This window comes from Ichthyophthirius multifiliis (genome assembly GCF_000220395.1).
Source record: "Ichthyophthirius multifiliis unplaced genomic scaffold scaff_1120509250844, whole genome shotgun sequence".
Classification (NCBI taxonomy): Eukaryota; Ciliophora; class Oligohymenophorea; order Hymenostomatida; genus Ichthyophthirius; species Ichthyophthirius multifiliis.
This window is the reverse complement of record NW_004086445.1, coordinates 28405-44675: the sequence shown is the minus strand read 5'-3', so window position 1 is coordinate 44675 and position 16271 is coordinate 28405. Positions and strand designations below refer to the sequence as shown.

Sequence of the window (16271 nt, the reverse complement as noted above, 5' to 3'; positions counted from 1 at the left end):
AATTATATTAAAAAATATGAATAATTATTAAATATAAAAAAAAAATTATTAAATAAATTTGAAAAATATTATTATATAGAAGATGAAAAGTATAAATTAGAAAGTATTTTAATCGATATAATTATGTAATTTCTAATACGAAAAGCATAGTTTTATTTATTATAATAATTACTATTAATATTAAATTTAATTATATTATAATAACAACTTCTTGCCTATGGGGTAATTAATTATTTTCTTTTTTATAATTTAATTTATAATACTTTAAATATCATGTCTATAAATGATAATGATAAATGCCTAGTTATAGAATTCTAAAGTACCATTCAAAAATATTAATATAAAATGATTATGTTGAAAATGTTATAATCAATTTAATTAAATAATTTCTCATAAAAATATGGATCAAAAATTTTTTTATCTAAGCTATTTTATAAGGGATTATATATAACCTAAGAAACACTTATATATATTTTATACAGTCTATAAAAAATACTAAAATTTCATGATCTATTAAATTTATAATATTATAAGAAAATAAAAAATTGAATAAAATAAAAAAATAATAGTTTTTTCTGATAAAAATTATATAATATTTATCGTATATATATAAAAAAAAGAATTTAAATGATATATTATATATTTATTATTTTAATTATTAAAAAATAAGATTAATAATTATTAAAAATATTAAATCAAATTAATATAAATAACTTTTAAAATAAGAAAAATATGTAAGCATTGAGGATTTAAATGTTTAAAAATTAGAATTTTATTTAAATGAATAAGATAATACACATTTACTATTATATTATATAAATATATTATATCTTTTAAATTTTTAACTTTAAAATAATAAAAAAATTATATTTAACTAAGATCTAATATAAATATAAAAAAAAATTAAACTATAAATACTTTATAGATAATATAATATTAACATACATATAAAATTAATATTTTACAATTTTAATTTCATTAAATAATATTTCTAGAACTTAACAAAAATAGTCATAATGTAAATAATAAAAGACTAAAAATATAAAATTTTTTCAATTTAAAATGCATATTTACTTCCTTCTTATTATTTATGAATAAAATTTATTCATAAATAGATTAATTTATTAAAATAACATTTTTACCAACGATTAATATTTTAAAATAGAAGGAAAGCCACTTATTTTTTATTAAGAAAAAACTTTTTATATACAATTTAAATCAATAACCAAATATAAAAGTAATGATACTTTCTGTAAAATTATTTCTCTCTAAAAAAATTAAAAACCTATAAAAAAATGATTTATTATATATAAATACTTTAGTCATATATCCTTATTAAAATGAAATACTTCTTGTTTCTAATTATTTTTATTTTTATAGAAAATTATCTATATAATGAATTTTTTCTTTTTAAATTAAACATACACTATATAAAATACAAATTCATTACTTTTTAATATTTTGGCAAAATTTCTTTTTATTTTTAATTTTTGGACTATAAAAAACGAAGATAAGAAAAGAAAGAAAATAAAATGCTTAAAATTTAGAAATAAAATAAATAAAGATATAAGAAATTATGTAATATTAATATTTTATGAAAAAAAATAAAAATTAATAAGATATTCACAAAAATATAATATAATATGATATAATATAATATAATATAAAAATTATATGAATAATAAATATTTTTTACACTTTTAATCAATTATCATCATTCTGTACTTAATTTTTTTTATTATTAATACTATTTTAAGTTTATTTATCTTCACTATTAAGTAAATTTTAGAGCAATTGTTTTTTGAAATTTTCATCATTTCCAATTTGATTATCTCCAAAATTTTATTATTTCATAAGCATTTAAATTTTAGTATAAAACTTATCAGCTTCTTCATAATGTACTGAAGGAATTCTGAAATTTTCATTATCATCAAACAATAATTTAGGTGATTTTCCCAAATAATTGATAATAATCCCACTAAAAATACCAGTAATAATACTAATTCCTAAAGAAATAAATATGTATTCACATTAAATAAGCGCTTATTGCCTTAAATTCCACCATGATTCGTTTGCTTTCAAAAAAACTTCTAAAAGTAAAGACATTTCCTTTTAATTATTTTTATCAAAACCCTAATGTATTCCTAAACAAGCAATAACTCCAAAAACAGCTCCAAGGAATCCAGGCAATCCATGCAAATTAAGAACTCCACAACTATCATGTAGCCTAATTTTCCTTTCAAGAATTCCCTATAATTTTGCATAGCAATAAATCGAAACACACCCAGAAATTACCCCAATAGCAATCGAATAAACCGGTAAAATATGAATATTTGCACAAGTTCCCATTGCCACCCCTCCTGCAAGTGTGGCATTTTATATATCAATCATATTAATTTTCTTTTCTTTTCTCATCAAAAAAGATACAAGGAATGTTGCAAACACACTTCCAGTTAACGACAGTACAGTATTTATATAAGACCTATTTTAAGACACGCTATTATTAGGTGTACTAGCCGCGTTAAACGAAGGCCAGTACATCCATAAAAAAAGAGTCCCCACAACTGAAGTTAAATCAGAAATATAATTTGATTTAGCATGCGGATGGTTAAAAGCATCTGGCCTAGTTATTATTTTCGAAATTACAAGCCCACATATTGCTCCAAATAAATGAATATACATTGAGCCTCCTATATCTGTGATTCCCATTTCTAAACCGATTCTTTCATTTAAAGAAAAACCTATAGTCTACGTTACTGTTAGTAATAACAATTAAAAAGGAGTTACTTTTCCTATTATAGCCCCGAAACTTATTAATATTGAATCCGTGCAAAAAGACGCTGATATTAATGTTGCTACATTTAATTTCATTTGAAATTATATAGTATTAAAATGCCATGCATAATTCCATATTAATTGCCATATAGGATAGTATTGAAATGATACTGCACCTATCATTAATGTGTAACCAACTGCACTGTAAAAATATTATTTATGGAATGTCATTAATAAACCAAATCCTATAAAGGCCATAATATTAACATCAGCCCATAGATGGTAGCGAAAATTGTCGTTTGTTGAAGAATCATAATTAGCTGTAAAACCATAAAAAAATAAACAAAAAAATTCCACAACAGCTAGGAGAATACCAAACTTTTATAATTCGAAAGGTGTACTTATAACTTATGTATTATCTGGTGGAATCATATTTGTTTAATTATATTTATTTTTTATATTGTATTAATTAAATTAATTATTTTATTTATTTTTATTTTATTTTATAAGATTTTTATTTGATAAATTATTTATAGATTATTAAATATAAATTATATATTTTTCTTAATAAATACTATATTTTATTATTTATTTTTCTTTTTTTCTTTTTTTCTTTTTTTCTTTTTTTCTTTTTTTCTTTTTAATTTTTTTTTGATTATTTTTTGTTTATTAATAATAGTATTTTAATAAAATATAATAATTATATTTAAATATATTTATATTGAAAAAAAAAATATTATAATAATATATCATTTATTCAAAATTTTAATTAAAATTATTTATTTTAGTATTAATGATTTATAGTTATTATAAATATATATAATAAGTATATAAATAGATAAAATAATATAATTTATAACAATACAATTATATAAAAAAAAAAATATAGAAAATATCTAAATATTTTAGTAAATTTATAAATAAAATATCTTTAATAATATCTTTAATTTTTTAATTAAAAATTATTTATATTAGTTAGATATTTAAAATAATTAATAAATTGTGCATATTTTTTATTAAAAATATTAATACATTAAAAATTTAATAAAATAACATATAATTTTATGAATAATTCTAATAATTTTTTTTACTTAATTTTAATATATTTAAGACATAATTTATTTTAAAATATAATTTTTTTTTTATTTTTTTTTAATAACAAAAAAAAATTTCATAAAAAAAATATTTTATAAACACAAATCACGAAACACAGAGCTATTACAAAAGCAATAATTATTTATCTTTTAAATTAAGCAAATTAAATTTTGTCTATTAGTTATTCAAGTTATGGAATAGTACCTATTAAAAAAATCATATTTTAAAAAATTGTTTAGATTTTTTTTAATTTTAATACCTGATATATTAACCACTTTTGAATTTATATTTTTTAAATTAGAGTTTTAATTAAAAAGAGAACTTTTAATATGATGAGCAGTTCTTTTTTATATTTTTTAAATGAAAACTATACATTTAAATTAAAATTACTGAATAATTTCATTTGTCTAGTAAATTGATTAATTAATTGCTTAAGAGTTCTTTATTAATTTATCTCCATTTTCAATTATATTTTTTTAACCATCTTTCATACTTTAGTATTTAATATTGCATGCTTCAGAAAATATTTTTTATTTTTTTTTATTGAATTCAAATGATTACTAATAAAATATTTTAATAAAAAATAAATATAAAAACTTATTAATTTAATATTTTGTTTATATTTATTACTTACTTATAACCTTTTATGTTCTTTTACATGATCGTTTTATATTTCTTTAAATCTTTTATACATATTTTATTATAAAAATGCTTATTTTTCATCTTATCTTATATTAGTGTTATTTAATAATTCATCAATCTATTTTTTTATTTTTATAAAAGATTAAAATTTATGTTTATATTCACTTATTATAAGATTTCTTTTAATTTTATATCTTATTATTAAAATTCATTCATTAACTATTTTAAAATACTTTATTATTTTTGTTATTAATTATCAAACTAGTTGTTATCATAATCTATTTTACTATTTTAAAAATAATTAGAAAAAATACTATTTATTTAAGTTTTACTCTAAACTATTTATTTATTAAGAGATTTTAAACGATGTTTTATTTAATAAATCCATTTGATATTTTAGATTATTTTCATGAGCATAATATTATTTTTTAAATGAATCCCAATTCATGTTTATTAAAAAATAAAAAAAATTATAAAAAAATTAAAAAGTGAAAAAAAAAATATTAATTTTTGTTAATGAATAAATACTTTATCATTATTTTTTTAAAAAAAAAATTAAAAATCAAATAAAGAAAATAAATAATAGAAAATTATATGAAAAAAACTAAAAAATATATATTAATAATCATTTTAAAAAATTATGTCTATTTTAATATTATTTTTTAATATCTTATAAAATTTTAAACTTTATACTATTATATTCTTCCATATGATTTTTTTCTGGTTCCAATCCTAAATGTCTATATCCTCTTTATCCTTCTATATTATTAAATTATCCCTTTAGATACAAATCATTCTAAGAATAGTCAACTTTCATATCTTAACTTTAATTCATAATTTTTAAAATATGATTTTAATCAGCTAAATTAAATTTATGTTTTCCCCAATAAGTCTATAAAAATTTTTCGTTTTTGATTATTTTTACTTCATTGAACTTTTTCTTTGAAGATATACTATTAGCTAATTTGCTATTATTAGTATAATAATCAAAATCAAATACAGGCTAATCCATATTTAAATTACTTAAAGATTTAAAATTAATATGAGTTTTAGTCAAAATTTTATTCTTTTCTGCAATACTATCCGGAATTTCTATATTTTAAATGCTCATTTATTAACTTTAAGAATTATTTATTCTTTTTAAAGTTGGTAATTAAACATAATTACTGGAATTAGGCGAGCTTTTTTTTCCTCCATTATTTACATAAGAATTTAAATTTTTTGAATTAATACTTTATAATTTTGACGAAGTATCGAAATAATTTAATTATTATCTTAAATGTACATAATTTTGTGTTTCTTTAATTTAATCTTAATTTTTTTCTATTAAATCTACTTTAGCAGCTGATACAAATTACGAAAGATTGTCTAAAGTTTTAGTAAATTAGGTATATTTGTTTTAATTTAAGGCTTTTATATATTATTTAGTCATATTTTTACTTAATATTAAAACATTTATTGCATTATTTGTAAAAGTAAGTACTTCTCCATATTAGGATTCACATAAAACTGAAAATTTTCTATTGCTATTACTTAATATATCTTCTTCTCCAAAAATAGAATTTTTTTCTAAAGTTTAAATCTATTTATTATTTATTTATTTATTTATTTTTTTTAAAAAAAAAGAACTTGTAAATTCTTCTCATCCTCATATTTATTTTGTTTTGGTAAATCAGTTTATTTATCCTTTATATTTAGGAATTTTTTATCTAAAAATTTTCTGTTTCTTAGTTATATATATTTTTTCAATTTCTTTAAAATAATTAATTTTTTTTTTTTAAAAAAAAAAAAACTTTAAATATTCCTTCTCTTATAATATACATATATTATGATTTATCTCCTTCTAAAAAAACATGATCTCCTTATTTGTATTTTTTAATAAAATAAACCTAATATAATATCCTTAATTCATCTTAATCCCAATTCCAAAATACAGGTATGCTTTATAAATAATTAATTTCAAAACTCATTTTAACAAGCATTTGCTTTTCAATAATCATACTAAATTACTTTTAATTGATTATAAGACAAAATACTTCATTTAGAGCCAAAAAATAAACTAAACTTAATTATTTATAAATTAATGAAACTTCACCAAAATAATTTCCACATTTTAAAACTCTAACTAAATGTAAATTTTCATTTTTTTATTATTGATATTGATTTTTTTATTTTACGTATAACCCTACATTACCACTAATTATAATATGAAATAAGTCGAAATTTTAACCTATTATAAAATATTTATATATTTATTTTTTAAAATTTAGATTTTTTTTTTATTATTATTTTTTTTTATATACAATTTTTAAATTTTTTTTATTATATTTTATTAAAATTTTTTATTATTTTATTTTTTAATTTTTTAGTTTATTGTTTTTATTATTTACCTATGCTTTTTATCATTTCGTCTTCTTTGTATATTTTAAAACTTAATTTTTTGCATAATTCTAAATGTGCATCTACTTATAAATCGTTATTTAATTGTTAAAAAAAAGGAATTTTTTATGTCAGCTTTTTTATTTATAATAATTCAGTTTCAAGCCTTTCATTTTATTTATTATTTAGATACATTAATAATTCCTTTTTTTATTTATTTTTATTTTTATTTTTATTTTAATTTTTCATTTTTTTTACCTTTTATTCTTATTCGGAATAATTCATATTTAATAATTACAGTATATTTTTTTTTGTTTTAAATGATTTTTTTTAATTATATATTTTAAATTATTTTTTACATAAATTGAATAAATAAACAATATATTAATTTTTATTTATTTTAATAAATTTATTAAAAAACAAATTATTTTTAATATAAAGTTATAAATAAATTTAATTTTTAAAATAAATAATAAAATATCATAATATTTAAATAATTTTTATATATATATATTCTCAAATAATTTTATATAGTAATTTATAAAATAATAAATGTCAAATAAAAATTACCAAAATAATAAAATTTATAAAACAATAATAATATAATTGAATATATTTAATTTTTAATTTAAGTAAAAAAAAACATAAATTATTTACTAAATATATTTATAATTTTTTTATTTTTATATATAAACATAATTCGACGAATTTCTATTTTATTTATATCATATATTAAATTGATATGAATATATATATTTTAATTAAATATTATGTATTATTAATAATTGATAAATAATACATAGAATAATAATTAATTTTAAATTAATTATATTTATAAAAAAAAAAATTATTTAAAACATATATATATAAAATAAATTAAAAATAAAATATTATATTATATAATAAATTGAATAATATAAAAAAATCAATAAAAAATAAGTTTATATTACAATATATAATAAATATATTTATATTAATTAATTATAATAATTATATAATACAAAATTAATTTTTTTATTTTTTAAAAATATATATTTTATTACAAATTAAATACAAAGCTTTATAAATAATATGATATTTCAATTATATAAAACTTGAACAAAATAAATAAATTTACAGTTTTTCTAAAATATTTAATAATAAAATAATAATAATATTATATATAATACTTTTACAATCATTTAAAATTACTATATTTTTATATAAAAAATATTCAAAATATCTGATTTATTAAATTTTAATGTTATTTTTATTCTCTTATGAATATTAAAGTCAATTTTCACAAAATTCAGAATCGTTTTCCCATTCTAATGCCACGCTTTCAGAACTTTAAAATTTAAATAAACTTAATATAAACTATATTTTCTTATATTTAGTTACAAATTTGATGAACTATCATCATTATCAGGTTCATATTAACTTACAACAGAGACAATATCATTCCAGTCAATATTATTAATTAGTTTATTATCTATAGCAACTTAAATAGAATTCTTGGATAAATTATTTTATAATTTATTTATTTAAAAAATGTATATTCTTTTTATTTACTACAACTCCATTATAATTTTAATCATCACTACTTTTCACTACATATAAATATCCATCGTATTCTTAAATAATAGTAAATATTTTTTTTAGAAATTAATTTAAATTATATTTACAAAATCCTTTTAATCCTTTATCTTTATAATTATATATCCTTATATTTGCCCAAGGAAATTTATATGGATTATAATGGCAACTATGTTTTACCGGAATACCAAAAAAATTAAAAATTCCCTGTTTTGATCTCTCATTTTGTTAATAATAATTTATTACTGTTGGTATTATTCTAATTGTTTATTTTAAAGCTAAACTTCTGTATATTATTTTAAATATAAAAAAGACTTTAACCATTAAAAATAATTAATTTTATAAATTATATAAACAAAAACTTATTAAAAATAAAAAAAAAAAAAAATATAAACGATTTTTACAAATACTTTTTATTTTATTTTTATAAAAAATTTATTATTAAGTTTTTAATAAAAAAAAATTATTTTATTATATCTTTTTTTTTTTTTTTCTCAATACATTTTTTTTGTCTTATTTCATTAAATATTAATTTTTTTCCCCATTTCAATTATTTCTTAAATATCTTTTTCGTTTAACTTTTATTCACAATTATCAACAAGCTAAAATAATATTATATATAATTTTTTTTTTTTTTTTATATAAAATTGTTAAACTATGTAAACATCAATTTCTTTTGTTGGAATATTATTTATTAATTGTATAATATCAAAATTATTTAATAGCTAAAAATTTTATAATTTTTTTTGTAGATTTTAACTTTTTCATTATCATATTTTGGATATTATTACAGAAATTCCAATAACTAATATTTTTATATTTAATTAAATTTATAAAAAATAAAAACCATTTTCTATTTTTCTATATTTTATTATGATACAAAATTATCTTTATTTTAAATATTTAATGCATTTTCTAATACAAGTAGAGCCTCTTAATTTGTTAATTTAATTTTATTTTCTTCCCTTTTTTAAAAATAAATCAATTAAATTCGTATTTTTCCAATAAAGATTTGTTTTATATATTAAAAATAAAAAATTACGAAGATATCATCAATAACTTATAATTTTTATTTTATTATTATATAATCTATTTATATATATATATATATATATATATATATATATATATATATATATATATGTTTATATTACATAAATTTACCTAAAAAATAAAAAATTTAATATATTAATAATACAATAAAAAAAAAACATGTTTAATTTTTATGAATAAATATACAAAGAATCTCCTTTAGAAAATTTGGATTTTTATAGTTTAAAATCATCAAACATATAAATCATATAATTTATAAAAGAAAAATCAACATTTATTTTATAACAAAACTTTTTATAATCGAAAATTGTAATAACATTAAAATTATTGAAAATGCCCTAAAATTTCCAAAAATCAGAAATTTTCAGGAAACTTTAATTATTATAATATTTAAAGTAATTTAATCACCCAAACATTTAAAAAATACTAGGATTTTCATCATTAATACTAACTGAAATACCATACTAAGAATTTCAAATAGCAATAATATCAGAATTTTTAGAAGAAAACTTAGAAACATACATAAATTATAAACATTAAACAGATATATCTTCTGATTAAATAAAATAAATGTTATAGCAAATGTCTTAAATATTAGAATATCTACAAAAAACGCAACATATATGTCATGGAAATATAAATTTACGAAATATATACATAAAAGATGACTAATTCATCCTTGGCAATTTCTAAAGCATATCAAATATTGATAACAAGACCATAGAATCACAGATAAACCCAGAAGAAGCGGACTTAAATTTTAAATCTCCTGAAATCCTAAAGTATTTGCTAAAACATGAAAATAATATCCATTTTAATAAATATAAAAGTGATGTTTATAGCATTGGTTTATGTGCCTTTAAAATGTGTATATAAGACGAAAATTTAATTGAAAAGAGAATTTTTTTAACCAAAAATAAAAAATTCGAAAAAGAATTATAAAAAATTCTTAAAAAAATAAAATAAAAATATGATAATAAAATTTTTAAAATATTAAAATTTATGCTTAAAAAAGACCCTTTTTTTAGACCAGATTTTATAATTTTAAAAGAATAAATAGATTATGTGTTTTAATAAGAAAATATTTTAGAAAAAAAAAAAATATCCTCATAAATAATCATACAAAAATAAATTTAGGAAGAAAAATCTAAATTTTCTTAAACATAAAGCTAATATTCAAATAATAGTATTTTTGCAATTTAAAATATAGTATTAAATAAAAAAGAAGTTATATATTAAAATAATTTAGTAAATATTGATAGTTTAAGTAAATGGCTTTCGAAAAAAAATCCTTAAACTCTAAATTTTTCAGATATTCTATTTTCTTAAGATTCTTCATAAAATTTAAATAAATCAAATAACAAAATTATTTTTGTGAATAAAAAATAAGATTGTATTTTTTTTATTTTTTATATGATTTTTGTTATTATTTTTAATATTTATTTTATTATTAACAAAATTAATTGAAAAAATCAAACAATCTATAAGTTAATAATATAAACAAAAAATGTAAAAAAAACCACAATAATATATAAACACATTAATGAAATTCAAATGTTAAAGAAATTCTTATATTTAGAATTCTTCCTAAAATTAATATTTGTAAATTTTCAAATCTAATATATGTTTTGTAGTTTATTAAATCATAAAAACTAATAAATAACTAACTCATAACAAATTAATCATAAAAGCCAAAAACATTTAGATATATAAAAAATAAAAAATACTATTAAAAATTTAGCTAAAGACTAAAAAGTAATTAGACTTTTTAAAATTAATGATGATTTAGATGCAAGAAAACACTAATTAATAAAAATAATATAATTATAAAATTTCAGGAAAGTAGTAACCAAAGATTAGTAAACAATAATAGAAATATATAAAGTTAATTTTAAAGATCTTACTAAATAAACTAAATTTATTGAGAAAATTCCAAGCAAATACCCTTCAGTTACATAATCTAATGAAGAATAAACACATAAAGTTTGAAATTATTAGTAAATTTTATTGATTATATAAATGTAAAAGGTGAATCGAAAATTATCACACTTTTATTAATACAGTAATGTTTTAATATGAAAGTCTTTATATTTATTGGAAAAAGGTTTAAGTATAAATTCTTTACATTTCGATTTTTAAATTGAAGTAATTAATTTTTTTTTTTAAAGAATAAATCCAAAAACTATGTAAAGTTGAAATATATTTCTTTTGAAAATTTAATTAATTTAATAAACTGAATTAGATTGAATTATATGGAAAGCTTTAGATAAGAACACAAATAAATGCTGTCTTAATAGGACATTTTCTAAATAAAATATTCATCAGTTATTGTTTACTTTAATTTAGTTTTGGAACATGAACATCTTTTATTATACTTAATATACAAAAAAAATTAAAAATAATAGATTTGGATATTAGTAGGGAATAAGATTATGTAGATATGATTAAAATTATTGAAAATATATTTAAAGCAAAACTAAAAAACCTGAACTAATATTAATGAAAAAAAAGAATAATATTTATTTTTATATATTAATCATTTATTTTTATAAATTTTAATATATAAAATAACAATTAATAGATTTTACAAATATTTTACTAAAAAAAATAAAAATAAAAATAATGAAAAAATAGATTTTTTTAGAAAATGTAATAATTTTTTTATAAATATATATAAAAAAAGTAGTAATATATTGAAAATCCTTTCAAATCAAATAATAAACGCTTTATGGGATTATCTAAAATGTCTAAAATATATACATAAACAAACGAAAAAAGTAAAAGCGAATCATTAATAATAAAAAATATAAATAATAATACATAAGAAAGTTTACTAATAAATACAATTAATTAAGAATAAGAAAGCTTTATGTATAAAACAAGCCGATCTAATATTGAAAAATTAGAAATAAATTTTATAGAAAATAATTAAATAGTTTAAAATTAATAGGAAGAAGAATATAATTATATCACTAATAAAAATCCAAATATTTCATTTTCATATAAAAAGGCAAAAACCCACGATCTTATTTCAAATTAAAATTATTTTAATTAAACAAACGATTCGAAATAAGAAATAGGTTTTTAAATTAATTTTAAAAATACTGACTAATAAAAATTATCTGAAATTCAAATTCCTGATTTAGACAAAAAATAACAGTTATTTTAAAATTAAAATAATTCTGAAATTTAACTAAAATTCCATTTAGATAAATAATAAAACTTATAAATCTAATTTAATTAATGCATTTCTAATCCTTAATATTTATAAACATAAACAAATATTATTTAAAGTAATGTCTAATCTAATAAAAATAAACCTGAAAATGATTAAAAAGATTAAAAAAATTATTATAATATAGCAAGTTCTATAAGTTTAAATAAAAATAAATAATAACAAAGCAAATTAATTGAAAATTAAATAAAATATAAAAATAAACAAAAAAATCCTTAGCAAAAAGTTAATTTTTTATAAAAACCAAGTACATTTAATGAAATATCTAATAAAAAAATGTAATATATAATATATTTTATACTTTTTTTAAAATAAATAAATATGTATTAAAATATTTATATATTTAGTAAATAAGATAATTTAACTTAAATCTAAAGTATTTAATAATTAAGTATAAACAATTTCGATAATATTAATAAATCAATTAATTTTTAAACAAATGACAATATCTCATAAATTAAAATTTCAAATGTAAAAATAGTTAACTTTAATTATATATTAATAATTATATATAATTATATAGCGAAATAATCCTGATAAAAAATAAAAAAAATTAAGTCAAAATTAATCTTTTTAATCTTTAAATAATTATAATATAATAAATAATTAGATTAAAGAAATAGGACCAACTTTAAAGTATAAAAAATATAATTTTTTTTTATAAATTTAAAAATATACAAAAAGAAGAAACCCTTAAATACAAAAATAATTAAATTAAGTATATAAAATCTAATAATATAAACAATAAGGAAAATATTAAGAATAAAATATTATGAAAAAAATATAAAACAATTATTAAAGTCTAAACAGTAGGGATAATCATTATTTAAATTCAAAAAATTAAGTATCAAATTTAAATATATATATATTAATATATATATATATATATATATATATATATTTATAAATATATATTTTTTTCATATATATATAAAAAAAATAAAATATATATATTAAATTGTTTATCATAATAAATAAAAATATTAGAATTTATTATAAATAAGTAAATAATCTATTATGGGTTATCTAGAAAGCGAGATAAATTAAAATATATCAAACAAATATTTAAAATATTAAATAGATAAAAAATGCTAAAATAATTAAATATAATAAGAAGTTGAAATTGAAAAAAGAAGTTCTTCTTAAAATACAAATTTAAAACTAATAAGTTAAACAAATATTTATGATAATGTTAGTAATAAAAAACTGATAATTTCAGTATTTTAACCATTATAAAATAAAAATGTATCTTGAAAATAAAAAATATGTATTATATATATATAAAAAGTAATTTAAATAAAAAAAATATTTATATATAAAATAAATTTTAATTAATTATCTTTAATAAAATTTTTCTTTATTATCGTTTTAAAATTTAATAATTATTTCTAAAAATAAAAATAAAAAAATCTTGAATATTTACTTACCTTATTATTATAATTTTTATATAGATTTATTTATAAAAAGAGGTAAACTTTTTTAATATTTTATATCAATTTTTTTTAATAAAAATATTTAATATGCAAATTTAAGTAATTGATTATATTTATTAATTTAAAACTATAATAATTATAAAATAATTATAAATTAACATAAGATAAATTCTTTTTCTATAAATTTAGCGCGAATATATTTTGCATATTTCAATAAGTTAATATTAATAAAGAATTAAATTATTTATTATAATTTTAATATCTAAATTTATCAATTAAATATATAAAAGAAATATTAATCCTTATACATAAATTATATTTAATCAAAACATTCACATATATTATACTAGGTAATTTTATTTTTTTTAAAGAATTTTTCTATTTTTTCTTTATTTTTTTTTAAAAAAACTCAATCAAAAAAAAAAAGACTAATATCCATATTTTTTCGCCTTTTTTTATTTTGATTGAGTTTTTTAAAAAAATAAAAAAATATAAGCAAACAATATATAATTATTTCTAAATTTTTTAATTTTAAATGTCAAAAAGTTAAAACATAAAATTATTATTAACAATTATTTTTTTTCAAATTTATATTTTTAAAAAAATAAAAAAAATTATTTTCATTTTTGTATATAAATCTAACTAAAAAAATATTTATAAATTTATTTTATTAACTCTTTAAGAATTTAAAAATCAAAATAAATTTTAAACATAATGTTTTAAAATATAATTAATTTGGCAATTTTTGGTGCTTTTTTCAGTTATCAAGTAAATAAAAAAATGTTTATAATTAATTTTTTATATAATTTTATATAAAACAAAAAAATATTTATTACTATTATTATAAATGAGATTATAAAAGTTATATATTTAAATTTTTAAAAGGTCTAATAAAGATATTATTATTTCAAGCAAGTTATAATACAAATAATTTAAATAAATAAACCCAAAATAAAAAAAGATAAAGAAATTAAGAATTATATTAATATCAATATCTTTTCTATTACAAAATATATTAATTTAAAATATTTTCTTCATTTCAAAAAATTAGTATATATAATTTTATTATCATTATATTTTTATTTATTTTTTACTTATCCTTATTTCTTAAAACTAAAAAAAATAAAAAATAAATTTAATCAAAAAAAAAAAAAATTAATAATTAAAACTTTAAAAAACTTCAAATAACAAAGACATTTATAATGTAAATTGAAATTAATCATAATAATAAAATAAAACAAATATCAAATATATTTTAAAAATAAGCTTGACATTATTAATTTTTTTTTTTTTTATAAAAAATAGTTATAATAAAATAAAATGAAATAATTAATAAATTAATCTTGTTAAAAAAGAAAAGGAAGACCAAAAGGTTCTAAAAATAAAAAAAGTTTTCTAAATTTACAAAAATCAATGTAATTAACTTCACAAAAAAAAAAAAATATTAAAAATGAATATAATTTTATTACTAATAAAATAAAGACAAAATGAAGATATAAATGCTAATAATTAATATTTTTTTATAATCAAATCAGATAGTACTAAATGTTACTATAAGTAATAAATTACAGTTAACTATGAACCTATTTAAACTATATAAGGGTACATTTTTCATTTAATTATAATTTATTATTAACATAAAAATAAGATACATAAGCATTATTCCTAAAATAAATATTGATTTTAAACCTTATATGCCTGGCTTTATGCTTTAAATCGATTATGTTAACAATTTAATTTCTATAAATTTAATATTAAAATTTAAAAAATGTTAAAGGCAGATTATCAAAAAAACGAATAAAGGTACTTAAATGATCATTTGAAAAAATTAAAGAATTCAAAAATAAAGCTACAATAGTAATTAATAATTATAATTATATAAAAAGAAAAAAAAAATATAATTTATTTTTTAATTATATAAAATAATTTATTTTTGGCTACTAATATTAAACTATTAATTAACTTTAACTTTTATAATATATAGATAGGAATAATTCCAGAAAGTGAAAATAACTATTGTAGTTTATGTAATTAAAAGTTTACAGATTATAATTTTGTAATAATAATAAAAATAAAGAAAATAT

At 14.8% G+C, this 16271-nt stretch overlaps 1 protein-coding gene across 1 annotated transcript, besides 30 other annotated features; it reads right to left on the bottom strand. All coding sequences in view use genetic code 6, as the record gives it.

Annotated features, from left to right (window-relative positions):
• Positions 1-5: 5 nt before the first annotated feature.
• Positions 6-71: a microsatellite.
• A 1559-nt stretch (positions 72-1630) lies between these two features.
• Positions 1631-1667: a microsatellite.
• Positions 1668-1704: 37 nt separating this feature from the next.
• IMG5_099920 (rh-associated glycoprotein, putative) lies at positions 1705-2391 on the bottom strand (the record flags this gene model as incomplete). The annotated part of the gene is made up of 1 exon (XM_004035350.1): positions 1705-2391. One exon carries the CDS (start codon positions 2389-2391, stop codon positions 1705-1707), a length of 687 nt encoding a protein of 228 aa, XP_004035398.1.
• Positions 2392-3209: 818 nt separating this feature from the next.
• Positions 3210-3262: a microsatellite.
• Positions 3263-3366: 104 nt separating this feature from the next.
• Positions 3367-3417: a microsatellite.
• Positions 3367-3428: a microsatellite.
• Positions 3429-3583: 155 nt separating this feature from the next.
• Positions 3584-3626: a microsatellite.
• Positions 3627-3790: 164 nt separating this feature from the next.
• Positions 3791-3822: a microsatellite.
• Positions 3823-3935: 113 nt separating this feature from the next.
• Positions 3936-3969: a microsatellite.
• Positions 3970-4708: 739 nt separating this feature from the next.
• Positions 4709-4752: a microsatellite.
• Positions 4753-4962: 210 nt separating this feature from the next.
• Positions 4963-5000: a microsatellite.
• Positions 5001-5070: 70 nt separating this feature from the next.
• Positions 5071-5103: a microsatellite.
• A 1651-nt stretch (positions 5104-6754) lies between these two features.
• Positions 6755-6794: a microsatellite.
• A 7-nt stretch (positions 6795-6801) lies between these two features.
• Positions 6802-6879: a microsatellite.
• Positions 6817-6880: a microsatellite.
• Positions 6818-6873: a microsatellite.
• A 216-nt stretch (positions 6881-7096) lies between the features above and the next one.
• Positions 7097-7147: a microsatellite.
• Positions 7099-7143: a microsatellite.
• Positions 7099-7163: a microsatellite.
• Positions 7105-7144: a microsatellite.
• A 37-nt stretch (positions 7164-7200) lies between the features above and the next one.
• Positions 7201-7248: a microsatellite.
• Positions 7249-7845: 597 nt separating this feature from the next.
• Positions 7846-7887: a microsatellite.
• Positions 7888-8862: 975 nt separating this feature from the next.
• Positions 8863-8939: a microsatellite.
• Positions 8940-9547: 608 nt separating this feature from the next.
• Positions 9548-9609: a microsatellite.
• Positions 9610-10913: 1304 nt separating this feature from the next.
• Positions 10914-10972: a microsatellite.
• Positions 10917-10971: a microsatellite.
• Positions 10973-12032: 1060 nt separating the features above from the next.
• Positions 12033-12081: a microsatellite.
• Positions 12082-13230: 1149 nt separating this feature from the next.
• Positions 13231-13276: a microsatellite.
• A 228-nt stretch (positions 13277-13504) lies between these two features.
• Positions 13505-13539: a microsatellite.
• A 72-nt stretch (positions 13540-13611) lies between these two features.
• Positions 13612-13669: a microsatellite.
• Positions 13670-14029: 360 nt separating this feature from the next.
• Positions 14030-14075: a microsatellite.
• Between the last annotated feature and the right edge of the window lie 2196 nt (positions 14076-16271).